The 27,344-nt window shown below is 38.1% G+C and overlaps 1 protein-coding gene across 4 annotated transcripts; it reads left to right on the forward strand.

Moving 5' to 3' along the window:
* The first annotated feature begins 3,502 nt into the window (after positions 1-3,502).
* hnrpkl (heterogeneous nuclear ribonucleoprotein K, like) lies at positions 3,503-26,460 on the forward strand. Of its 4 annotated transcripts, none has more exons than XM_028463044.1 (15): positions 3,504-3,658; positions 6,261-6,373; positions 7,869-7,966; positions 8,043-8,099; positions 9,837-9,880; positions 13,663-13,735; positions 14,785-14,898; positions 16,185-16,313; positions 16,871-17,187; positions 17,290-17,343; positions 20,002-20,041; positions 22,585-22,600; positions 23,276-23,370; positions 24,277-24,446; positions 25,570-26,460. In XM_028463044.1, exons 2-15 carry the CDS (start codon positions 6,313-6,315, stop codon positions 25,598-25,600), a joined length of 1,299 nt encoding a protein of 432 aa, XP_028318845.1. In that variant the 5' UTR covers positions 3,504-3,658; positions 6,261-6,312; the 3' UTR covers positions 25,601-26,460. The 4 variants fall into 4 exon arrangements, with proteins under 4 accessions (XP_028318844.1, XP_028318845.1, XP_028318847.1 ...); XM_028463046.1 differs by having other exon boundaries at positions 23,303-23,370; XM_028463043.1 differs by lacking the exon at positions 25,570-26,460 and having other exon boundaries at positions 3,503-3,658; positions 24,277-24,592.
* Positions 26,461-27,344: the final 884 nt, after the last annotated feature.

Raw genomic sequence — 27,344 nt, forward strand, 5'->3', positions numbered from 1 at the left:
TATTTTGTCTCGTAAAAACTTATGCTCATCTTTAGTACATTCAACATAAACCTAAAATTTGTTAAAGCCAGAAAAACAGTTGATTAAAGTCAACGTAACATTTTTCAGTGATAGGTTTAATTACAAAGCAAGCATTAAGATTGTTGCGCTGCAGCATTAAAAAAAAAACCCAAAAAAAACATGCAGCCACTCGTTTTAAAAAAACGGCTCAAAGCCATGTCAAATCTGGCACATTAAAAAAAATTTCACCCACCCCAACTAATTTATTTTTTCTCTTAAAGATCAGTAGTTGTAATTTTAGGAAACATTAATGTTTCCCAAAATAAACATGTCAGGAGATCTAAGTACATTTACTGAAACACAGTTGTCTGAAGACAAAAACAACTTGCTGGAATTATTACGCACAAGTCAAGGAAACATCAACAGCAGACACCTCTGAAGAAGACTGGCAGTTGACAGTCGAAACATGTCAGGAGATCAAAGTGTCCTGAAAAGCACACTCTTATGAATCTGATTGTGTTTTTTTTAAGGTGTTCATGAAAAAAAATCTGCCATGTTTCCATTAGACTGTAGCTACTGATGTAGCTGTTCCTCCAACAGTGTGGAATTAATAAATAATGGTTTATTCCAGGGATGTTTCATATTAGCGTTTGCCGATTTGCGATATTAGTGGATATCGATGTAGATTCTTGTCTTCAACCTATATTTAGGTTGCATTATGTATCTCTCAATAGAAATAACAGGTTTTACTTTTAATGTGATGCCTCATTGGATGTATTCAACATAAAACGTTAATTATCTGTGAAAAATAATAATACTAATTCAACTAAACAACAGCACATACTGGTTTTCCAATATCTGTGAAAAAAAACCCATACTGATGTAGACCGTTATGACATTTTATGGCTAATATCGGCCAATATTTGTTTTATCCACACTTTAGCTTTATGATTTAAAAAAAAAAGCTATAAATTCAGGCTATTAATTACTACAAATGGGAATTGTCTCATGCAATGTGTCAATATAATAAAATAATATGCCAGTTTGTTAGCAGACTCTCATGATAGAGGATCTGCACATACTCAGTCAGGACACATGATCTGTGACACAGCCTGGATGGTTAGCGTTGCCATGGCGACTTGCTTTTTACAAATAGCGCGGACAATGTCAAGTGTCGCTATGGTTGCAGATGAAACTATGTACGCAGGCTCTTTTTTTTTTTTTTTTACGAGAAACATCAAGAACAGAATTATCTCTGTCTACTCTACATGGGAAGCTCAGATAGGGAGAGCAAAGAGGGAACTCTTTATTTTGAAATGGATCCTTGTTTATATCTGAAGGAGCATGACAGCACACTGGGAAGAGGGATAAATGTGGATGTAATTCAGGATCCTAATTTGCAAGGAGTGGGCAGCCAAGTGGTGGTTTGTAATTAATAAGTCTGATCTCATGGCCTCGTCATTTATTCTCCCAGTTTATTTATACTGGGGAGAATCAAGCTGTGGTCAGTGCAAGAAACTGTTTTTGGATAAAGGTTGCAGTATAATATACTAAGAATGTGCACAATAAATTATTGAACTGTTTGTGATAATATATATAAATATGTGCAGGGACATCTCACCTGTGGGGAATGCGACACCCACACCTTCATAAAAACAAAAATTCACCCCCTCAATTTTTACAGAGGGATTCATTGTTGAAAATGTATTGGTCTAGTTACATTGACTGAATGGTGATCCAGCCAATCACAGGTAAACAAACAGTCAACACCGGTAAGAAAAGTGTAAGTAAAGTGACACAAATTTGGTAAAAATTGGCAAGGAATGAGTAAAAAGTGACTAAAATGGGCCAAAAGCAGTCAAGAGTGGCAAAAAAGTCACAAAATGAGGAAACCAGAGGCATCTAATGGCAAAAGGTAGCATAGATCAGCAAAATGTGGCAAACAATAGTGAAAAAGGGCAAAAATGTGCGGGGAGGAAGCCTGTGTACCTGCATCCGTCTATTGATTATCACCATGGACCAGCATCACCCACACCACACTGCATGCATGCGTTTGCCTGCACTTACTTTACATTTCTTATAATCAAATAGCCTTAATTTAACCTTTATATATACAGTATATATACTATGAAATGATAGTCAATTTCTATCATGGTTGAAAAAAAAAAAAAAAACACATTTCACACCTTCTGTTGCACAGGAAACATGTAATTTAACAACACAATATGCATCTTAATGTCTGTAAAGTCAAACATTAGGTGAAAGCACAGAGACTTAATCCCCCATATACACCAACACTGTCCATTATAGGCCCAGTTGTGACGTATACAGTTGACGCACAAGCGTCTATGAAAAATAATTAGCTATACTACTGAAAGCATGATGGAATGGATCTCCCAATCACTGACCAGTGCAGGTGTGTAGGTAAATCTGTATTATTGCTGAACTAAAGTTGAACTTTCATGTGCTTGTTTTTTTTTTTTAACACTATAGTCTGCACTTCCTGTTTTTTGCGGTTGATCTGCTGATCAAATTAAAACAACTGTTTCAAAGGTTGTGCACAACATCCTGACTAAAGCGAATAACACTTTTTATGAAAACATCAGCAAAAAAAAAACTAGAAATTCACAAAGACTACATCTATTTCTTCAATTTTATTCAATTTTATTTAAGAAAAAAACCCACAACTCAGGGCACACATATATATAGGTGAAAAATATAAAGATACCCTTAATTAGTCCTACAAAGTAGAAACTTGCACAGTTTCAGCAGCAGATAAATGAGATAAAATAAAATAATACAGCATAATAAAAATAGAAGACTTATATATATATATATATACACATGGACCTGTAAACAGAGAAAAAACTGGATTTCATGATGTTAAAGAAGCACTTAGTGAGTTGTTGATTTAAACCAGTGTTTCTCAAATGGGGGTGTGTGCACCCCTAGAGGTACACCATGGCACTACAGGGGGTACTGAAGAGAGAGAATGGAAAATTAACAAATCAAGTGTCAGTCTTGGTCCCACCCCAGGCATGAGATGACCGGAAATAATAAACTACAGAAATACATCTATTCAGGAGCCACTAAATCATGGTTTTTCAATCTTGGGGTCGGGACTCTATGTGGGGTTGCCTGAAAAATTAAAATAGAAAATTGAATTAATTGCTCTGACTTACTGTAGCTGTAAATTAATTTATAGTGTATATAAAGGGTGTATATACATATTATATTTTATATGCCTGGTTTTGTGTTTGTCATGATTTAAATAAAGGTTTCTATAAAAAATGAAGGATGTGCACACAGCATGACTCAGGTGCTCTTCATGGAACATTGCGGGGTCATCCGGGGCGGGGCGGGGTCAGCCTAGGTCTAACTGTCTCCCCCTTTTTTTTGTTCTTTTTCAAACCTAAATAATCCATAACCTGATGCAGTTAGAGTTTAATATTCAGGTGGAGTTGTGTGTGTGTGTGTGTGTGGGTGCGCGCGCGCGTGTGTGTGTGCGTGTTCTTAAGCCCCGCCCTCTCAGCAGCCATCACTGCCAGGCGTTGTTGATCGAACCTAGAAAACCTGTCGGAGACGGACTCGCTCGGCGCTGAAAACGGTTTCAGTCGGGGACGGAGAGTCCATGAAGTAACGGTGTGAGCCTCTACAGGTCTGTTTACTTTTTTTCTATACCGTTCACACTGTTACGTTTTCAGCTCGAGGCCCTGTCGGTCAGTGTCGGTGTGTCTGTAGCTTAAATTCGGACGGTGGTTTGTGTCTGTGTCGGTGTAGATGTTGTTAGCTAGCTAGACATGTTAAACGCGGTTAGCATGTCAAAAATAATAGGTGAAACAACACCTATGTAAGTGTAATATATAATTTCAGGAGCATTAAAGGCGACGCAGTTAGTCTTTTGTCTGATAAACAAAGAATAAATGTGTTTTAAGACTGTTCCACCCCTGTCTGTGACCTCAGTGACCCACAACCCGGTTTGGTTCTGAGGGTCTTCTTTCAAACAACATGGGTGTTAATACCCAGGCTACACAGGTGTCTCGTTTACCAAGCACAGATAGGAGTAGTCATTGGAGAAGTATTTATATAAAACATTATGTAAAGCAGACATGGGCAACTTGCCTTGGTCTAATTTTGTGCTTCCTTCCAGGTAAATGCTCAAAATTACAGACAAATACATAAAATGGCTCCAAAAAACAAAGGGATGGAATAAATAAAAGGACAATAATAAAATGGAATCTTAGAAAATGTGCACAAAAATAACTGAAAAAGATTCAAAACGACAACAAAAATTCACTGAATTACTCCAAAGGCGCACAAACAAGAAAATAACCCACGTAATGACTCAAAACAAGCACAAAACAATGGGAGAACACATAAAATGGGAGAAGATTTACTCAAAATTACTCCAAAAACTCACAAAAAGCCAAACACACACAGAAAACAAGAAAAACATACCCCCCCCCCAAAAAAAAGATTCAATTCAATTGAACTTTATTCATATAGTGCAAATTACAACAATAGTCATCTCAAAGCGATATTAAAATATTAAATTCTGAAGGAAAAAACCCAACAAATCCACATGAACATGCATCAATGTTGTTTATTGGTTATTGTTCTAAATTCTTAGATGAATGTTGATGATATGGCCCTCGAATCAAATACATTTTTGTGGGCCACACTGTGATAAAAGTTGCCCATCTTTGATTTAGAGCATTACATTTTGGATATATAAATATAGGCTGTAGTTATTTTATTGTGGTTTCAATAATAACAAATAAACTTCCTTATGGGATTGTGTATTTCCTTTTCATTTCATGTTAAATCACAAATTAACAATCATTGACCAGCAGGGTTAAATTTGAGTAGCAACACCCAGGCTTGATTCTAGCCAGACCTGTAAACATAAGGTAGACTCAGGGTTGTCGCCAGCTCTATTGAGCGTAGGGGCCCCCTACGGTGTCATTTTGATCCCCTAAGGTGTGATGTTGGCCTCTATGTAGCATTTTGACGAGCATAGGGGGCTTTTGTTGTTTTTTTCCCACCTTTTTTAAATCAATACTGTTGTAATAATTGTCGTACACTTGGACTTCCATTACCAAGAAACAAATACATCAGGTGCACGGTCTATTTAATACATGCGATTTGATCAGATGCTTTCGTTTTTACCCGAGGACCCCCTCAAGCAGCCACTTGGCTGCCCCCGATGTTGCCTGTGTGCATCCTCCGCTTGGTAACCGTAATCACCGTCCAATATAAACAGTGCTTCAACCAGACATAGCGGCACATGAAGCTGCTTGTCTGTCTGTGTCTATAGCTCGCAAAGGATCATTCTACATGCACGCGACGTGCACGGATATGAATACTGTCACGTGCTCAATCTCTGCATACCACTATTGCGGTGTTTTTCAACCTTGGGGTCGGGATGCCATGTGGGGTCGCCTTGAATTAAAATGGGGTCACCTAAAATGTCTAGTAATTGGCAAAAAAAAAAGTAGATATAATTTTAATAACTCTAACCTATACCTAAACATTCTCAAAAAATATCTGTGGTGGCGCACTATCATAACTTTGTGCACTACTCTTTATTTGTAGCACACACTTTAATAAACACGACCAAAAACTAATTCTAGAAGAAAAAAAATGTCTCTGAGGTCGCTGGACATTTGTCATATCAAAATGAGGTCACGACCCGAAATAGGTTGTGACCCGAAAAAACCTCTGATGGAATGTGAACCCACTTCATACTAATTAGGGATGTTCCGATCAGATACTGATATCGCATATCGGTCCGATATCAGCCAGAAAACTAATAACGGATTTTATTGGACTGCTTCTAAAATCTTTGATATCGGATCAGGACACCCCTACAAAATACTGTAGATCTTATGTTGGTTAAAATTAATGTAACCAATTGGTTAATAATAAATGGGTCAGTTTTTCTTATACCTACTATTGTTCTCTGTTTGAGTAACATCACTTGATTAAGTCTTTTCTAACATTCCACACTACAAAAAAAGTAATAAAAGTATGTATGATTCGTGCTGATATCGGATCGGTATCGACAAATACTCAAGGCTGCAATATTGGTATTGTATCAGGACATCCCTAATACTAATTTTGATGTGAAACTTAGTACGAGTAGTACGTTAGTATGCCATTTAGAACACTGCTATAGTAAATGAAATAAATACATAAATAAAAAGCATGTATTTGGCCCTTCTGACTGTAGTATGGACACTTGCACCCTGTTTTGTCAGATCCATCGAGACGAACCCGTGTGTGCATCCCATCGCACTCACTCGCCAAACAATGGACGTGAAAGACGAACAGCTTGAGAAAGACATCACATTCAGCAACACGGACACAAATGGTAAGGTCATTCCTATCCTGAGTTTTACTGTAGAGTTGAAGCTGTGCTATAAGTAAATCTGAGCTCAGATGTCATAAGTAGGTAGATTTTTATATTAGGTGAGATAGGGAAACAAAAAGAGGAATTCTGGCTGTTCACTCATAGCATGTGGACACGTCAGATGGTTCTTATTCCTCCTGTCCAGGACACTGCTGTTCTGTTGTCCCTGAGCAACATTCATACATGTTTTAATCCAGGAAGAATTCATAGTGCTGTTGGACTCCATTCAGAGACAGTTGGCACTTAAATGAAACCTCTATTTTCTGGGTGTAACATGCTTTTGACCCAGCATTCACTGTGTAATTAGATTTATGATTCCTTTTAAGCGCCCTTTCTATTCTTGTCACCCAGCCAGGGGTTATTTTTATCCTACTTAGGTGTTTTAACATTACATCACAAGCCCTGGATTTTAGCTACCATATGTGAAAGCTGTTGGTTTTTTCACCTCCGTGCATGGTTGGGGTTAATTATAAGTTTAATCACACAATTGATAATTAGCTACAATTATGGTGTAATTATAATGACAATTGTAATTGAAAAAATATGTTGCCATTGTTATAGGGCTGCACAATTAATCAAATTTTAATCGTGATCACGATTTTGGTTGCCACGATTAAATTAACCTGATCATCTGCAATATTTAGATTTAATATATTGGCTCTGCACTGTATTAGTGTATTTATTCAGTTAGCTTTTGGTACGTTTAAAGTTTTTGGGTTAATTTTTTTACATTAAAAAAATTAAGCTTAATTTTGCACTGTAAACTGTACACCTCTTGTTTGTTTAGAAGTAGTGCATTAAAAAGACAGATTTTTCCCTAATATGAAAAATAATTGTGATTATAATTTTGGCCACAATCGTGCTGCCCTATGTTGTAATCAGAATTGAATTGTAATTGAGTTCAGATAATTGAGTTCAAAATTGAAATTCGATAAAAATTAATTTACAATTTAATGAAACACAAACCCGGAGAACCCTTTTACAGTTCTATGGCTTACACATATGTGGTTAATAATTATTAAAACATGTTTCATATCAAGTTTCCCTGTCGGTTCTTTTGAGGATTATTTAAAATAAAACATCTAGAGTTATACTGACAGAAAAAAGGCTGAGACACTCACACCAAAATATCAATACCAATAATTTCATGGATAAGGAAGTTAAACAAGGTAGCCAAGACATATCAACAAATAAGACGATAGTTCATATTTGTTTAGTGTATTTTACAGCTGATTTTAAACATGGGCCAAAACCGACCCGTTATCACAAGAGATGCTAATACAAGAGGAATAATTTATAATTGAATTTAAACTTTAGTAATTGAGAACATAATTGTAATTGACGTTCAGGGGAAAAATAATCATTTTAATTAAATTGTAATTGGAAAAATGATCGAGTTGTAAGTGAACATGGATAATTGATGATGGAATTGACCCCAACCCTGCCTCCATGTCAGGTAAACGCCCGGCCGAAGACATGGATGAGGAGCAAGCCTTCAAACGCTCTCGCAACACCGATGAAACATCAGAACTAAGAGTACTGCTTCAGAGCAAAGTAAAAACCCTCTGACAACAGCAGGTATAGGTTTTTGTTGTTAAGTTGACCTCTGACCTTTTATTTGTTGTTGCAGAACGCTGGTGCAGTTATTGGAAAAGGGGGTAAAAACATTAAAGCCCTGCGTACAGACGTAAGTAAACGTAAAACACTTTCAGCAAATCTTGTCTGTACTGTTAAGGATACTTATTTTATTAGGCCTTTTTCCCACTTTCTCTGGCACTTCACTTTTCTGGTCTTAATAAACCTGAATGTACCATAATTTGTTTATATCTATTTCTTTCTGATTCAATCTCTTCTTGAACTCAGTTCTTTAATTTCTAAGAAAAATATGGGTTTATCAGTTACCGTGTCACTTTACACTTTTGTGTTTTGTTTCCGTTTAATCATCTTTCCCTGTTTAGATTAATTTATTGGCTATTAAACTAATTGAAATTGTATCAACTAAGCTAAATAGGGTTAAGCCTCAAATACTGTCATTCATTTTACATTTTATATGATTTACACAAACAAGGTGTTTACGCTAAAATCATGCAAGATTACGTTGCAACGTTAGCCACACTGCTAGTCCCATTTAATGAGAGAAATACCATGTAAATGTGTGAAATGGTCCCAAAACATTAATTGTGAAACCTTAATTTACTGCCAAATCAGCCTCTTATTGTGCGAAATCCCACACAGCTTTTACCGTGACGTGTCATCAGTAAAATGACTTAGTTCAGCTAATTCTCCATCAGCTAAACCTGATTTGATAATCTGAACTGCTTGTTCATCACAGCACATTAAAACACACTTCAGATGAAGCTATATACTGTATATATATATATATTCAATCACAGGATAACATGGTAACTACTCGATCCGTTACGCCGAGCAAGAAATGTTGTTGTTTTTGTTGTCATTTTGTTTTTCGAAGTAATTATTGTGCATTTATTGTGTTATTTTGTGTATTTTAACTGTTGTAAATTGGTGTATTTTTGTTGTCCTTTTGTGCATTTTTCTGTGATTTCTGCATGTTTTTGGAGTCATTTTATGTATTTCCTTTTGTATTGTGTATTTTTCTGTAATTTGGTGTGTTTTTGGAGTCTACTTTGCCCAAGTTGAGCTATAGCCCTAAGAATTTGCATGTAGCTAAATAAGATATTGTGTGTGTGTGTGTGTGTGTATGTATATATATATATATATATATATATTTATTTATTTTAGGAACATTGTATCATTTTCAAGTTAATAGGAGTGAAGAGTCAATGTCCACCTGTTTGTTGTGGTGTTGTTGGGCGACGCCTTTGTTCCTCTTTATCCTTATCAAACGACATTGTTAAACATACTTTTACCAACCTTTGGACACCACGTGGCATCTCCCATGCATGTTCTGATAGTGCCACTTGTTACCATTTGATGTGGGTTTGAAATTTATATCAATATTTAAAAAAAAAAACAAACAAACATTTGATTCTCTATTGAATTAATGGATATATTAGATCCTTAAAGTGACGACAGGTAGCGTTTGTCACTCTACATACCAGGCTTTCTCACTCACAGCTTCTCATTTCACTTCTGGGAACTTTGGCGTGTATTCAATTAAAAATGTATTCCTTCTCCCCTTCTTCTTTATTTTTTGTTTTGTTTTTTTATTTCCGGCCAATATCTTTCTGTTGTCTATGTACCGGATCGATCGCCATGCCCCTGAATGCCCACCTTGATGTTGGCCCAATCTTCGCCTGCCCCCGAATGCCCACCTTCTGGCTGGCCCCACCCATAAACTGTGCCCCTCCTTAATCGGGACCCTCACTTGACATCTTGTGATTGAATGCCCCCCCTGAATAATTGCCAACCACCTCAACCTCCACCTCCACCTCGGCCCTTGCAGTACAATGCCAGTGTATCAGTCCCAGACAGCAGTGGCCCAGAGCGGTATGTCCCATCAGTTATTGCCTCACTGCCTGATTAGAACAGTCAAACACATGTCTTTGATAACCTGCCTTCTGTTTGATATTTATATACCTGACAGTATGCCCCTCCCCCCCTCCCCCCATGCCCTGTTAGAGCCTGATATGTAACAACAACCTGAAATGTAACCAGACCCGAATTCTTATACATTTCAAGTTTTATTACATTCTTATATATATATTATACCCTCACACAGAACACTTCATAATAACTATCTGTTATAAGTAGTTAATAGATCATTAATAAACTGATAGTTAATGAGCTATAATATAACTCTGTCGTTAGGAGTCAGTGATGATTTGCGTAGTTTTTGGTAGTTTAGACGGGGTTTCAAGTGGTTTAGGGGTTGTTTAATGCAGCCAAGATGGGAGAGCTCCCCAGAAACATTTCCCCATTAAGAAAAATATTACTTGCCTCACGGTGACACATTTCATGCCGATTCTGTCCATTTGATTTCATCCGCGATTCCGTTAACGTGGATTTTATAGGGCCCTATGCTTAACTTGTATAATAAGGGGGAAAAATAAATAATTATCGATATTTGGTGCCAGGGAATCGATAAAGTACCGCTAGACGAGACTTAGTGATCTATCGTCGTATCAATATTTTGGCACACCCTTATTATTGACCAGTTATGACATTTTGAGTTTTATTATTGTTTTTGTTTTGTTATAACAGTTGGGGTCATGTTACATTTCTGGTCGTTGTTACACATCAGGCTCTAACATGCCCCCTCCCTTTACTGGTCAGAAGCGTTTCTTTTGCTCTCTCTTACCATTTTCCAGCCGTTTCACTGTCGAGTCGGACTTATTTTGTGTCATTTTTGCAGTTCGTTCTTCATACAGTGAATCACTTGCTGCTGTTGGTGTTTTGAAATCAGCAGTAACATATTTTGATTTTACAAAGTGGGTCCACCGTGTTTACGGCCCATCAACCAACCTCACCCACTGTCAACTGTTCTTCATCATTGTCTTTCTCACACGTTTCTACTTTGTCACTTCATGTTCTCTTTGGCTGTGTTCGAAATGTCACACTCCGTACTATACACTACAAACCCAATGAGTATATACTGTCTACTGTATACTAAAAGTATAGTTAGGAGGATTAGAATGTAGATCGTTTTCATTGCAGTATACTTCCAAGTTTCCCAAGATGCATTTTGAACCTCCAACGGTTATTTTGGAAGCTTTGAATTTGACAGATTAGCAATGTCCTGTGGGGTTCCTCAGGGTTCTGTTCTTGGAGCCCTTCGGTTTAGCCTTTATATGCTTCATTTTGGACGACGCATCACTTTATCTATCACTGAGCCCAGATAACTATGGTCATGACAACTACTTAGAAAAACCTGATGCACACTGAGGCTAAATATCACCTAGAATTCTCCACCTTTGAAAATTCTGAAAACATTTTAAGCAAAAAAGTGACCAAGTAGAAACACAATCCATTCCGACATTTTGGAGATTTTCGGACGTCCGCCATTCTCCTAATGACAAATCTTCTGGTTAACTTCAAAACAAGAGTTCTATTTACAAAAGCGTTAAACTAATGGAAGACAAGAAGAGATGTTTTTGTTTTGAAAATGTAATGTTTGACTTTTAGCTTGAAGCCGGTCCCAGGACCATTTTACTTTCTGCTCGCAATGCGTTATGGGGCATTTGAATTTGTCACAAATTTCAATTCAACTACAATAGTTAAAGGACTTGGCAGTTTTCCCATGCTTGTAGAACACGATGGAAGTCATTTTTACACTCAAATTGTGAAAGAAACAACATTTTTTCAAAGCCCTGCTTAATCCTCAAATTATTTGACAAGATTTCCCCCAATTCAATCAATATTGTCTCTACCTGTCACCTATTGCTTGGATATTGTTGGTGTCTTATATACTACATACTTCTATCTCATTTATACATGGAAATGCCATGTAGCACTAATGTTGAAATTGTTCAATTCCCCACCTCTGTGGCCCACTTCAGATGAAACGTGTCCGTAATTGGTCCCTCAACTAAAATGAGTTTGACACCCCTGAAGTAGAATATCAACTTGTGCTCATTTGATCCATGAAACTAGCGGAAACACATTTCATTCTGACATTTTGGAGATACTGACGAAACTTTCGGTAAACTTTAAAACAAATGCCCTATTTATAAAAGCATTAAAGGTTCCATATTATGCTATTTTTCACCCATCTCCATTTGTTTTAAGAACCCCAAAAACATAGTATTTAAGGGTTATTTCCCAAAACTCGCCTGTTTTGGTGCCTGCTTATGCATATTCATGAGTAGGCGTGTCTATAAGCGCTGACTTCATGCCTCGCTCTTACGAGGAAGATCAGTGACCACCAAAGTTATTTTATTTTGCTATCCACACGCTGTTGTTGTTTTCAGCCAAAAACTGCACATTACAGTAAAAAAACATGGCTTTTTAAGCAGCTATTGTTATTGTGAGTCCGTCTCAGCGCTTCAGGGTGCATTTAATGCAGCAGCGGATTCTCAAAATGTCTGCTCCCTGGCGCTACACCATTGCTGCGGAGGGGACATTGCCATTAAAAATGAAATCCAGCCACTTCCTTCTTGTGTTTTCAGCAGCTGGAGTTTGAAGCAAAGCCAAATGCTGGTCTTTGCAACCTACAACCAAGCAAGTTCTGTATTTCGTTTTACTGGTAGCATCACTCCTTTGCTAGTAAGAAAATCAATGGCGGAATTTCACAAAAGTTTTCATCAGGTTGGGGGTTGAGTCCATTGGTGGAGATACCAGCGGAAGCAAGGGTATTTTCCTTCCCAATTTTGCTTGTGACGTCACAAACTTGGAAAATTTGATAAGGAGCAATTTTCTCTGTGTTCTATGACTTACACAGACCACAAACAAAGGACTGGATGGATTTATTTTACATTTTGTGTGACGATAGACCCTCAAGTAACCTCATGTGTTCAAAAACACTGCAAAAGTGGATTTTTCATAATGTCTCCTTTAAAATAAGTAATGGAAGACAAGAAGAGATGCTTTTGTTTGGAAAATGGGATGTTTGACTTTTAACTTGAAGCCTGTCCCAGGACGATTTTATGTTTTGCTCGCAATGCATCATGGGGCAGTTGAGTATGACTATTGTGTCCACCAGGCATACATAAAAAATATCCCGATGTAGTATACATCCGGGTATTTCTCACGTACTCATTCTTTTCGTACTATCTAATGTGAACGCACTACATACTAATTTAGTGCGTCAGACATCAGGCATAGTATGAGTAGTACGGTATGTTCGTATGACATTTCGAGCACAGCCTTTATGTTGTTCTGCATCCTCAAATCTCATTCTTCTGTCCACCAACCCCCCTCCTGCTCCTGTGCTGTCCCACAAGCTGGTTAACCAATCACATGCCTCAACCCCGTCAGTCACTGTTTTCTACCGGTCCCCCTTGTCTCTCCCTCACCTCCACCCTGACTCCCCCTCCCCCCCTTAACATTCTCCAAGCTGCTGACGGTGGGATGACGATAGAAGAATCTGTCTCTTCCTCTCTTTCTTTCACACCCTATCAAAAGTCACTGGTGATCAGTGTAACGCTGGGTAAAAAGTGATTATTTCTGTGTAGTATGACCTGGTACCAACTGTAAACCTTATGTGAATCTGTCAGTATATTTTTGCTAGATTGCCTCTTGATAATGTATTAAAAGGTGTGTATTTGATCAGTTTTATCTGTGGTCTGCTTTCCAACACCTTGCTTCTTTGTGGCTGAAATGGTTCCTGACAGGATCCTGAGTGTGAATGCCAGCATTGACACCATTGGAGACATTCTTCTGAAAATTATACCCACTCTGGAAGAGGTAAAATATGTTTACCTTACACCCCTGATAATAGCTTTTGTTGCATGGCAGCTTTTGCCTGTAGAATTGCTGTTCATTTTAGTTCCAGGGCCAAATGCAGAGCAGTTTAATCTCAAATGGGCCACAGATTTTAGGCTGGAAACACAAGCAACTTCAACATTATTGTGCCCCATTTTTGAGGGTGTAAGAAGAAATCGATTTGGCAATATATCGCGATATTTCACTGCCTGATTATTGTATCCATCCAAAAACTGTCCAAATCAATTTTTTAATCATGTTTTTTAACAAAAACATTTAATTGTGCTAACATGCATAGCATTTAAACGCCCAGTCACTAGGTGTCTGTGAACCACATCAGACCGTGTTAAACTACCTCACTCCTCAAGGCATTCTTAGAAGTTGATTGCACTTTATTTTCGTAAAACATACTGGCCGCTTTTGTTGATGTATGTGGTTACTTTAAAAAAAAAAATTGAATTTAAGAACTTATCAGAATCTTTTGGAGAAGCAAACGTTAAACTTTTTTTGATAAACATACCACTTGTTTTTGATATTGGTACTTGGAATTTTGTTAAATAATATCAGAACATTTGCATTTTGAGTTTAAAAATGACTGCCTTTGTGTGATCTAAGCAGAGCCAAACTGTGAGCCCTGCAAATATTGAGTTTCATCAATTTTTTTTTTTGTTTGGAGAGAAATCTAACACTGAATTAGTTAGAAAACAATGATTCATCAATGATTCATGTTTTTGTCCTAGGACGCTCTAAAGGGCCAGATTTGGCCCCTTGGCCTTGAGATTGACACGTATGCTGTAAAGTAATAATTTGAAAAACAAATGAAAACTTGGTGTTTTTTGTTGTGTATACACATACTTTTTTTTTTTAAATTTCAAGATTACAAAGTTCTGTTTGGAAACACTGAATTTTTAAAAAAAAGTTTTTTAGAGTAGATCATTATTCATGAGATTTGTTAAATATACTGTAGACTTAACATTAGTTCATTTTGTTGCCAGCGTACTTCAATATTTGTGTGTGTTGTTTTTTTGCAGTACCAGCATTACAGCGGGGTTGATTTTGACTGTGAGCTTCGTCTGCTGATCCACCAGAGTTTGGCAGGAGGCATTATTGGGGTGAAAGGTGCCAAAATAAAGGAGCTGAGAGAGGTGGGTCTGTATATGATCAACTTTTGTCAGGCAGAAGAATTCTAATCACAAGCATGGTCTATTCTTACAGTTCATGTTGGTTGACAAATGACAGAGGTGTAAAGAGTACTGATATATATTACTCAAGTAGAAGTACCGTTACTTGAGTGAAATTGTACTCAAGTACAAGTAAATCATACATGAAATACTGAAGTTCAGTTAAAAAGTAGCTCAAAGTTAAAGTTACTAGTTAATATCACCCCCCAGGTTTATTTTTGGTAATAAATCTTACCACGATTCCCTTTCATACAGTTAACATCTCATGTATAAACTTAAAAAGGAAGATATTAAATCTTGCACAATTGGAACTTCATTTATTTTCCACAAAGACATCTGTATGAAATAATTATTTTCTAAATATGTATAATATATACAGTATATATATATTTATGAACATATGCGTTGTTGTTGGGTAGACTTAACTGAAGGACTGTATAAAGGGTGGTTCGTTCTGTGTTTAAGCTTCATTTGCCCCTGGGGCGTCGGTCAGGACACAATAACAGGAGCTTGAAGGGATGCAGTTTAACTGTTTACTCAATAGTTGCAGGCACAGGTGGGGCCGCTGACAGGGAGAAAGAGGGTTGATTACTTCTTCTCTGGCCGTATCACAGACAGCGCTGCTTTTACGGTTTAAATGATAAACTTACAGAGCTACTAAAAGATAAGTACACCCAGAATGTAGGCTTATTCAAGAAGTTAGCAGTTTTAATTTTGCCCTGTAATTTAAAGAAGTGTAGTACAGTCCTCCGCTGCAGCCGTCTTACTGTAGTGGGAGGGAGGGGCTGCTGCCTCGGCTCTATGGACAGTGTTGGCTGGGGAGGAAGTTGTTGCTTGAAGTTGCTTCAAATTTTTCAACTTTGAGCGACTAGGTCGCGCAGGACCAAGTTGCCAGAATAATAATCATCTTCCTCAACAAGAACTGTTGATTAATTTGCCACATGACTGAAATGAAAATGGCCAGTGTAAAGGCTTTTTCAAATGAAAAAAATCACCTGTGAAATATTTGACTTGTTTACCTGCACAACTCAAAGAATCGGAAACGAGAATATATAACAGGAATCAGAATCGTTAAAATCCCATACCCATAGAAGCAACCTAATTACAGTAACTTGATGACTTGTAGACCATTACTTTCATCTCTGACAAATGAAAATTATTCTTGCTTGTGTGTATTTTTGCACTATTAATCTGTCCATTAAGTTAGAACTAGTAACATTTTGATAACCAATTTGTATCTTTCTGTGCAGAACACTCAAACCACCATCAAGTTGTTTCAGGAATGCTGTCCACACTCCACTGATCGGGTCGTCCTGATTGGAGGAAAGCCTGAACGTGTCATTGAATGTATAAAAGTAATCCTGGAGCTTTTAACAGAGGTGTGTTTAGTTTTCTACCCTGCTAACCTTGAGATGCGTTTAAGGTTAAGGAGCCTCATTTATAAAACATTGTGCAGAATCTACACTAAAAGTGAACATACGTCAAAAATCTGAAAATACACTACGCCAAAAAATTTCGTTTTATAAAACCGTGCGGAGCTCACCTGCACACGCTTTTCCCTTTATAGATCACAGCCCAGCTAGAAGTTGGCGCAAGTTAATTAACTTCATATGACGCCCTCGACACGCCCACATTTTACCATAAATGGTCAATGCAAAGAAGCTCATGAATGATTTTTTTCTGCTGACCAATGGGATTCTATGATCATTTGTGACAGAAGTGACAAGGAAGAGGAATTTCAGAACAAGGAACATTGATTTTTATATTTATAAATCACAACATTTGATTGGGAAGTGATGGATGCCACTTTGAAGCTTTGTTTTTGGTGTAAGCAAGCTTTATAGATAAGGCCTCAGTCACGTAAGAATAGTGATTATAAATCAGCTCTGACGGGGTGTGCTGAAATGTAAAATTGTCTCTTCTTTTTTTTCTTCAGGCACCTATTAAAGGTCGCGCTCAGCCGTACGACCCTAACTTCTACGATGAGACATACGACTACGGGGGCTTCACCATTTTTGAGGAGCGGGGTCGGCGACCCGCGGCTGGTTTCCCTATTCGTGTGCGCGGTGGGTTTGAGCGCATGCCTCCAGTGCGGGGCAGCAGACCTCCTCCTCCTCCTCCTCCTTCTAGAAGAGACTATGATGATATGAGTCCACGTCGGGGTCCTCTGATGCCACCACTGAGCAGAGGAATACGAATCGGAAGCCGTGCACGTAACCCACCTCTGCTTCCACCGCCACCATCAAGAGGAGGGTCAGGACAGGCTCAGTTATTTTACTTTTTTTTTTTTCTTCTTTTGATTCAAACAATTAATTTTTGGCCTTGTTGTATTGTTGTCTTTTTTTTCCTTTCCAGAGGAGACAGATTTTCCCACGGCAGCTACCACAACAGTATGGACGACAGACCAAGGTGAGCAGGGTTTCCCAGTTTTTAGTTTTCAAAGCAGAGCAACAGATGTCAGTCAAATAAATGGTAAAGTAACACTTAACTTATATATACACATAAAGCCTGACATTACACTGTCATTATTATGATATGACACTTGTCATTAGCATGAATAAGGTGTCATGAAGGCTGTCATTAAGTGTCGTTCGTTACCCTTACCCAGAGATGGGCAACTTCCATCAGAGTGGGGCCCACAAAAATGTTTGTTTGATCCGATATCAACATCTATGTTAGCATTTAGAATAATGACCAATCTGAGCTTAAATACAGGAAATAACAAAAGGTTTTGTCTTTGTAGCTCTTTTGTGTTGAGTTTTTAGACTTTTCATGTGTTTTTGAAATATTTTTGTCAATTTTCTTGTTAATGTAACACATTTTTGTGTTTTTTGAGTCGTGTTTTTGTTATATTTTTAGTTATTGTTGTTTTTGTGTATTTTTCTGTCATTTTGTGCAATTTCATTAGCATTTTGTGTGTCTTTGAAGTGCTTTTGTATATTATGTTGTTTTTGCAGCCCGTGAACTGCCACCTTAACGTGGTGGGGTTGTTTGAGTGCCCGAATGATCCAAGGAGCTATGTTGTCTGGGGCATTATGCCCCTTGTAGGGTCTCCCATGTCAAACAGGTCCTTGGTGATGGGTCAGACTAAGCGCAGTTCAGAAGACCCTCTATGGACATTATAAAAGCAAGGACCGTGACGTCGCCCGGTATGGCGCAGCCGGGGCCCCATCCTGTAGCCAGGCCTGGGGCTGGGGCTCGAATGCGAGCGCCTGGTGGTCGGGCCTTTGCCCACGGGGCTCGGCTGGGCCTAGCACGAAAGGACGACGTGGGTCCCCCCTCCTGTGGACCCACCACCCGCAGAGGGATCCGTAGGGGTCGGGTGCAGAGAGGACTGGGTGGCGGTCGAGGGGGGTTGCCTCAGCGGCCCGGTCCGCGTCCACAGCTTCTGGCTGTTGGGACATGGAACGTCACCTCGATGGGGGGAAGGAGTCTGAGCTTGTTCGGGAGGTTGAGAGGTACCGGCTAGATATAGTCGGACTCACCTCCACGCACAGCTTGGGCTCTGGATCCCAACTCCTGGAAAGAGGCTGGACACTCTACTTCTCTGGCGTTGCCCGCGGGGAGAGGCAGCGGGCTGGGGTGGGCTTGCTTATTGCCCCCAGCTCAGCCGCCACGTGTTGGAGTTCACCCCAGTGAACGAGAGGGTTGCATCCCTACGCCTTCGGGTTGGGGAGAGGTCTCTCATCGTTGTTTCGGCCTACGGGCCCAACAGCGGCGCAGAGTACCTGGCCTTCTTGGAGTCCCTGGGAAGGGTACTAGATGGTGTCCCGACTGGGGACTCCATTGTTCTACTGGGGGACTTCAACGCCCACGTGGGCCGTGACAGTGAGACCTGGACAGGGGTGATTGGGAAGAACGGCCTCCCCGATCTGAACCCGAGTGGTGTTTTGTTATTGGACTTCTGTGCTAGTTACAGTTTGTCCATAACGAACACCATGTTCGAGCACAAGGGTGTTCATAAGTGCACGTGGCACCAGGACACTCTTGGCCGGAGGTCGATGATCGACTTTGTAGTCGCCCCAGGGGCGAATGATCTCCGGCCGCGTGTCTCTTCGGTGAAGAGAGGGGCTGAGCTGTCAACCGATCACCACCTGGTGGTGAGCTTGACATTTTCTGTGTTTCTGGAGTTTGTGTGTTATGTTGGGCTTCATATAACTTCCAACTTTCTGAATTACAGTTTAGTTTTGGGGACTGCACAAAATTAGACTGAGGGCCACATGTGGCCTGCTGGTCGCCAGTTGCCTAACCTTTCATTGCCCTAACCCAGCAGTCTGCAGTCTTTACTCTCAAAGGAGCCATTTTATCTCATCTCACCTGGAATAATGTCCTTCCAGAGCCAAAATAAATACGTTCTTAGTTAAAATTGTGTTGAATAATGTTACGTAAAGAAGTTTTTTATTTTTGCCACATATTAAGCATGCATATGTTGCCGGCACTTTGGCAGCTAATCGTCTCACCCAAAATATTTTTTTTTTATTTTCTTCTAGAATAGTGTTTTTTGTTATCTTTCTAGGGATCTAAAACTTAAGGTTAGCCACAGGTGCAAGGAAAGTGATGGTCTGTAGATGTTGCAGGAGGTGAAGTAGGAAGGTGGCAGAGTTATTGCAGAATGTGATTTATTTTTAGGTTGACAAATTGTTCTATTGCGATTTTATTTTGTGACAATGTCATTTATCTTTAATACCCTCTGTAAGAAAAAAAATAATTATTTAATTTTTTTTTAAGCTACAGGGAGCCACATAGAGAGCCTTCAGAGCCCTACGTAACCACACTAGATCCTTCCACCTAACCCAAAAAATGCCAGGATGGCTCCAAAGGTGTCGTAATTTAGAGAACAACACTTAATGACAGCCTTTATCACACCTTATTCATGCTAATGACAATAATGTCAGCCTTATGTATAAAACTTGATGTAAAAACGACCCATGTCCTCTCCTCCTGCCCCGTTTGTTTACATTCCTGACACCAGGTTGACTGCTTGCACTTTCACACTCTGCTTTCTAAACACAAACCTCAAGTGTCCTCTGGAGAAATAAAAATCAACGCACACCTTTTTGTCTGCAGTGACAGACGAGGCCGAGGAGGAGATCGTTATGACAGCATGGTAAGTGACGCTTCTTTTATACAGATGCTGTTGTGATGCTCGAATACGTGTTTGTTTGTTGCCTCCTTGTTGTGTTCCTGGATGTTCGTGATGTGGTGTTGCAGACATGATGATTGGGATTTCTCTTCCCCCCACCCCCTCCAAACACACACACGCGCACACACCCCACCCTGATTTCTGTGTAGTAGAGAGACGCAACAGCTTGGACGTTGTGCTGCTTTTTTTTCTCACTGTGGATGCACACACACTGATGTAGGCCTGTGGTTGCCTGGCAACAGCTGTCTCCTTGGTTACCGTGGAGCAGCTGAATACGTAGTCCAGGGGATCCACGAGGCTAGAAAATGAACTTGAGCAGAAACCAAAAAGCGATTCCTGAGCCGGCTCCCCCTCAGATTTTACGCCGCGAATAAAATGGTTTCAGTAAAAAAATAAAAACCGGATATTTATTCACACTGTGCTACATTTATTTATTGTCTCAAGATTTGGCAGCATTTGAATCAAAATTAATAATCGGAATCAAAAATACTTAATTTATCCCAGAGGGAAATTACTTGTTACAGAGGCTGGAGAAATATTACAAATAAAAATAATAAATGCTAAACAAGAAAGGGGAGAAAGAATTTAAGGATTAAATACAAGTGCACACATTACAATAGAAAAAAAATAAGATATTATAATAATGCAAACATACAAATGTTGAAATATAATACAGATGTATACAAGAATCAAAGCTGTCAGGTTAGAGGTTAAGTTTATTTTACTAACAAAGTATTATTAGATGTAGTTAAAATGTTAATATAATTATTATTTAAACACTTCACTATTATGATAATAATACATTTTATTTAAAGGCACCTTTCAGGCCACTTTAAAGTACACAAAATATTTTTATTCATGTTATCTGTGGCCCACATGATTTTTATTTGTTCCCATGCATTAAAGGAGACATATCATGCTTTTAAATCCTTCCTTTTTACATATAAATCATACAGTTGTGGTCTTTATAAAGCGGAACTGCAATGCTTGGGTCTGAATTCCTCATTATTATAGCTCCACAGGCCCCTTTTCTACCCTTTTCTGATGTGCTTCTGAGAGCAACTCGTTTTGGTGCGGTCTCTTTAAATGCAAATGAGACACTTCATACCCCGCCCCCTCTCCAGGTTGCAGAGGTGACACTCGGTTCAACTCCACCCTGTTCGGCCATTTTTGTAGTTTGATAGAAGAGATACGATCATCTAGCGGCGCAGAAAATGTTTATTCACACGTTATTTACAAAATGTCAACAACGGAAGACTTGTTCATCCAGCTTTACATGTTTGAGCCAGAGTTGTAGCCGGCGGAGCGAGATGAAAATGAAGATGATGAACCTGCAGAACCCTAACAACTGAGCGAACACAAGCGCCGAGCTAACGCCTAAGTCTTTCGGCAAATCTTTCTTTATACTGGCAGAGGTTGCTGAAGCAGTCATCCTTGAAGTGCTTCGCGCACAAAAAAATGACCTTACCCACAGATGTGGGTACATTTCCATGAAAAATAAAACTCAACCAGGCACTTCGAAAAAGTTCTGATGCTGGGAGACGGTGTAATGAAGCGTGTGGGTTACTACATCCAACAACCGAACATTTTGACTTATCCTCTCGTAACTTTGGCATCGTTGAGCTTGGACTACAAAATCGCAGCGAGAAATAAAAATGGCGGATTGCTCGAAGTGTTGGGCCTGGAGTTGATGTCCTAATTTGGCAGTTCCGCTGCAAATAATGTGACGTTATTGTTCAAAAAACGTAATAGAGAATCGAAGAATCAAAACAGATTGAAAAATATGACCAAAACAGAATATAAAGATATCAACGGAGCACCTGAAGAGACTAATTTGAACTTTTCTGTACTTCTAAACACTCTAAATGTACAACAAAATGCATTTAAGGGCTAAAAAAAGTGGATTTAGCATGATATGTCCCCTTTAATCCAATTTTCATCAATTTGAAATAAAATCAGTTATTAAAGAAATGTCATCACTGTTAATTAGCTTCTTCTATCACACTTGGTTATCGTCACTGAAGCAGGAAGTAAAATATTATTTATTTTATTTTATTTATTTTATTTTAGATGGGAATGACCAACTAACTAGCAGTGGATAAAGAAACACATTTGTAACCAGAGAGTTGCAGGTTAGAATCTGCTTTGGTCCATCATTGTAACTTTATCTGCTCCCATTGCCTCACAGTGATAGGTTAAATACAGAGAACTCATTTCATGTGACTTATCATTAACATAACAAAATTTGTCTCAGCTGCCACCTGTAGCTACATTGTAAAACATTCACATGAAGAAAATTGTGCTTGTAATTTTTCTGTGTTATTTTATTTTAGTAAGAGAGAAACCAAATGAATGGTTCTGATCTGTTGTTAATGTGAATCACAGTAAAAAACTAAAGCTTATTGAGTTTAATGTTCACTTTTGGTCTTATTTCTGCCAAAGAAATTGAAGATGTTGATGTAAAATTAAAACTTTGTTTTCTTTCTTTGTTCCCTCATTCATTTCAGAGTGGAGGTGGATATGGTAAGTATTGTTATTTTTGTGAATGATATTCATTTTAATGTCATTCCATCAATGGAAATGCCTATCTTTCCCTCCAAAATGTTTTGTTTTTGTGGCTTTATCTGCCCTGAGCGTGTTCTATTGATTATTAGAAATCCAATTAATTAATATAATCCACTTATTAATGTTTTCCTTACATTTTAGTTTAGGATGTGAAGAAAATTGTCTGGTAAACTAGAGCCGAAAAGGATTTCCACATTTAAAACAAATAGAAACAGACAAGTTTCCCTGCACTTTTGCAGTTAAAAACAAATTTATTCTAAAAATGATCTGTATAAGAAATGATTATATTACATTATCTTAACAAAGAACGGTTCTTTTTTATTTCTGTACTTTTTTTCTTTAATAATATTGGTGCTGTCTTGATAGAAACTACTTTAAGGACCAAATTGCTTATTTAGCCAGGTTCATTCTGGCCCCTTTAAGTCGTCCAGTAGAGATAAAAATATCTCTCCATCATATCTCGGACATTCTGACTTCATTATTCACTTTTACACAATATAATTTTTTGGCCTTCTGTTGTAGTTTTGAAACCCCCATGCAGCTCATCCGCTGCATGGGGGGTGGATTGTTATCTTTAAAGGTGGCATTTTCCATTGCCAACCTGTCGGGACTATGTCTTCTTTCTCTTGTCAGTAAAGGACAAACTCCCTTCACTCCTAGGTGGTCGAGGGTCCTACGGCGACATCGTGGGTCCAGTCATATCGACACAAGTCACCATTCCCAAAGACGTACGTAACCCCTAATTTCCACCGCATCTGAAACTGCTGTGGAACCACAATGCAGGAAGTAGCGCATAGACACAGAATAAAATATCCGGATTATTTATTATATTTATTTCAAAATAAAATACTACGTGGTTAGGGTGGATCGTAATTCTATCCATTGACCGAGGTTACCCCTGACAGATAAAAACACAGACCTTCCGGGGCCTCCAGCGGGCCCATTTCGGAGTGTACCCTAAAATCAAGCACATATGCGGACCGGGGGGGACCAGACCTTTCCGCTGATACCACGTTTAGCCCGATCCAAGCAGAGAGAAAAAATCAGTTCTAAAACATCAAGCACAGACCCTCTTATTCTGCACATCAATCAAAATGTGATGCTTGTATTCAGGGATACAAGTGGCACAGTTTATCTTTTAAAACAAAGTTTATCAAAAGTCTTTACGTTTACACTAAAAATTATTTTATGTTTTTTTTTCAACATGTGTGTCTTTGGCCAAATGTTTATTATTATCACCAAACTTGTTGCAGTTGTTGTCCATACATTAGTTCAATTATTTCTGCTTTTATAGCCTTCAATAATGAGAATTGGCTTTATATTTGATCTAAATCTCTAGTTTTTTTTTTTTGGGTGGCCCACAGATTTATGTATTTAAAACATGATTTATTGTCTCTCAGTATCATATTTCCAGAATGTAACATCATCTGTAACCATTTAGGGTCCTACTTCACAATCTGAACAAAAATTACCCATGTAGGTCATGTAGAAGCTTAGAAAACACGTGAAATAGTGGAATCTTCTGAGTCCGCAGCAGTTTTGGATCTAGTGGAAATCCAGTGTTCGATACAAACTCCTTCAAGAAATAAGGTGTTCCCTTCCTTATTATTGTTCCGTGTTTAATTCCTCCGTAGCTGGCCGGCTCCATTATTGGAAAGGGCGGACAGAGGATCAAGCAGATCCGCCACGAGTCCGGAGCGTCCATCAAGATCGACGAGCCACTAGAGGGCTCTGAGGACCGCATCATCACCATCACAGGAACCCAGGACCAGATCCAGAACGCACAGTACTTACTGCAGAACAGGCACGTACTGCTCCGTCACAGAAAGGAGAGCAACCGTGTTCTCTTCTAATGGACGCGCTCAAGCTTTCACATTTAAAACAGGATTCTTTTGTATTCTAATATTGATATTTACTATAAATTGTGAATTAAATTGATTAACAAGTTAACACGCTGGTTCTCAAATTTTTTTGGCTCAAGTACCCCTTTCCTCATGTTTCTAAATCCAAGTACGCCCTTTGTTTGACTACAACATTTTGCTCGGAATACTATTTAAAAACAACTATAGAGCATAATGATGACTTGCATCTTTAAGAATCTCATTTTATTAATATGTAGAGTTAAGCAGTTTTTAGTGCTTCCTGAATGGATTTATTGCTACAGTTTCTCCTGCCTGATGTGGTGCACACAAACACTGGTGTGCGCACACACAAACGCTGTATGTGCACACACAAACGCTGTATGTGCACACAAACACTGCACGCGCACACAAACACTTTTCGTGCGCACACAAAGCTCTGCAGGTGAATCAACCGGAATCCCCCAACACAACGAATAATCAAATTCGTTGCCAACGCTTTTAATAGTGGATTTTTATTGATTTGATCGATTCGCTGTTGCAGCCTAACTCAAGAGCCCCCTGCAGTGCTCTCTAGGGTACCTGTACCCCCATTTGAGAAACACTGAGTTAACTGATTGCGAGACAATTAATGTGGTGCAATATTTTTGATTACTGGTTTCAAATCTTAAGTTTCTTGTCACATTTGAACAAGGTTTTATAAAAAAGAAAAATATGAATCCTTACAGATAAATGCTTTATTCTGTTTGACGGCCAAAAATACCATTAAATGTGTTGCCATTAGTACCTGAATCTTAAAAAGAATTCTGATTGATTTTTATTGTTTAATGGAGGGTTCTCCAGTTCACGCCGTCTCTAAAAGGCTAAGTTGTTCACTGTAACCGCATAAGCAGAATTTATTTCCAGCCTTGACCTTGGCTTATTTTTTCTCACCGCGCTCCGTATGAAAAGTGTCTCGTAGCAAAGCAGCGTTTTACAATTGCTGACCTGTGTCACGTTTCCGCTCACATAAATATTCCTAATGTTGTCCTAAGACGTCCTTACTTTTATCTCTCTCCCTTTTTTCAGCGTGAGGCAGTATTCTGGTCGCTTCTTCTAGGAAGAAAGAGGACGAGTGGTGCCATGCTGGTGTACAGTTTGAGCATAACATTCCTTTGCTATAATAATAATAATAATTTGAGGTTAACATTAAATAATATGTTTTTTGATGGTGTAATTGTTTTCGGAGACTGTGTGCTCTATTTTCACCTTATTTCAGTACAGCATGTAGAATGTAAATGTAACAATATGGGTTTTTTGGGGGGAGGTTGTTTTTTAAACAAATTACAAGCACATCTTTTAATTAAATATGCATGCAATGTTTTTTTTGTTTTGGTTTGACACCAACACGCTAAAGTTTTCTGACTTTATAAAAAGAAAAAAAAGTACCCGATCAATTTTTCGATCCACACAAATACATCTTTTTGTAATTTGTTTCCATTGAAATCAAAATTTCTCATTTTAGGTTTAGTTTGTTATGAATAGTGTATTATTGTACGTTTAAAATGGCGTCCCTATATATATATTTTTTAATTCTCTTGTGTGGCACAAAGCACAAAACGAGTTGTCATTGAGGGGGTTTGTTTTGCAAAATCATACAGTTATATTATATAATATATTCTTATTATATAATATGTAATATTTCTGTAACCAAGCCTTTGCATTTGAACAAGTGTCACAAACTTTTCAGACAGGAAGTGTTTGGCTTCAATTCAGGGTTTGTGCAAAAAAAAAATATATAACTTTTTCAAAGTTCTTGATTGAATCAAAAATTGTATAAAATGTTTGTGTATGTGTTTGTGTACGTATAACTACTCTGTACTTTTCTAAATACCATACAGTAGTTTAGCGCAACAAAAAAAAAAAAGTTTATCTTATGTTCTCTCTATCAATTTAAAATTGGTTCCCGTCCATATTATTCACAGAAACAAGTGGAATGGTAATGATCAGAGCTGTTAAATCCACTTGCTGTTGTGTAACGTGTGTTTTCTAAGTTTTAATTCTATAAAAAGCCGCCTTCTTGGAGATATGAAATACAGTTTGATGTGACAGGTTTCAAATCGCAGATTTTTTCCTGTTCATGATTGATATTCTGTGCCTGCAGCTGTTGAATAAATAAAGTTTATTTGAAAGAAACGTCTGTATTTGAACAAGTACGGAGATTATAGAAGCTTGCTGAATTTATCAAAGAAGCCACACTTTGATAGTAATGCAACTAAAACTAGACACGGCTTAATATTCAATGTACAAGTTACTGTGTTTTTTGGATGAGTTTTAAAAGCAAAAATTTTAAAGGGGGAAGTATGTCTTTACTATTCAATCAAAAATATTTTATTTTCACAGTGTTCAAATTTTTAAAAAAAAACAAAAAATTGAGACCCAAATAATAGCATTTTATCACTTTTTTTAATTGAAGTAAACTGATTTCAACTTTTTATTGAAGGGATTTATTATTGAAGTGTGTTTTATTTTATTGAGTAATGATACAAATCTACCTCCACAGGAAAGTTGAATATAATTCATGACTTTTTCTGTTGCGCCCCCACTTTAAAAAATGAAACATTTTCAGCTCATTCCTGCCAGTAGAAAAGAAAAATAATTAAAGAAGAATTTAAGTCATAATTATAAAATAGTATCTCATAATTATGACTTAGGTGAGCATGCACAAGCTGCCAAAAACTCTAAAATTGAGCTTTATGATGGTAATGTGTACTTGTGCATGACAATACAGATACTAATTCATATTTATGACTTATCTCATAATTATGACTTAGTATCTCATAATTATAAGAGTTTCTCATGTT

This window comes from Gouania willdenowi, chromosome 12 (assembly GCF_900634775.1).
Source record: "Gouania willdenowi chromosome 12, fGouWil2.1, whole genome shotgun sequence".
NCBI classification, from domain to species: Eukaryota; Metazoa; Chordata; class Actinopteri; order Blenniiformes; family Gobiesocidae; genus Gouania; species Gouania willdenowi.

Coding starts and splice junctions, on each gene's coding strand:
- hnrpkl (XM_028463043.1), top strand. CDS start 6,313: ATGGACGTGAAAGACGAACAGCTTGAGAAAGACATCACATTCAGCAAC. Junction 9,881..13,662: donor GACAGCAGTGGCCCAGAGCG/GTATGTCCCATC, acceptor GGTTCCTGACAG/GATCCTGAGTGTGAATGCCA. Junction 14,899..16,184: donor AAATAAAGGAGCTGAGAGAG/GTGGGTCTGTAT, acceptor CTTTCTGTGCAG/AACACTCAAACCACCATCAA.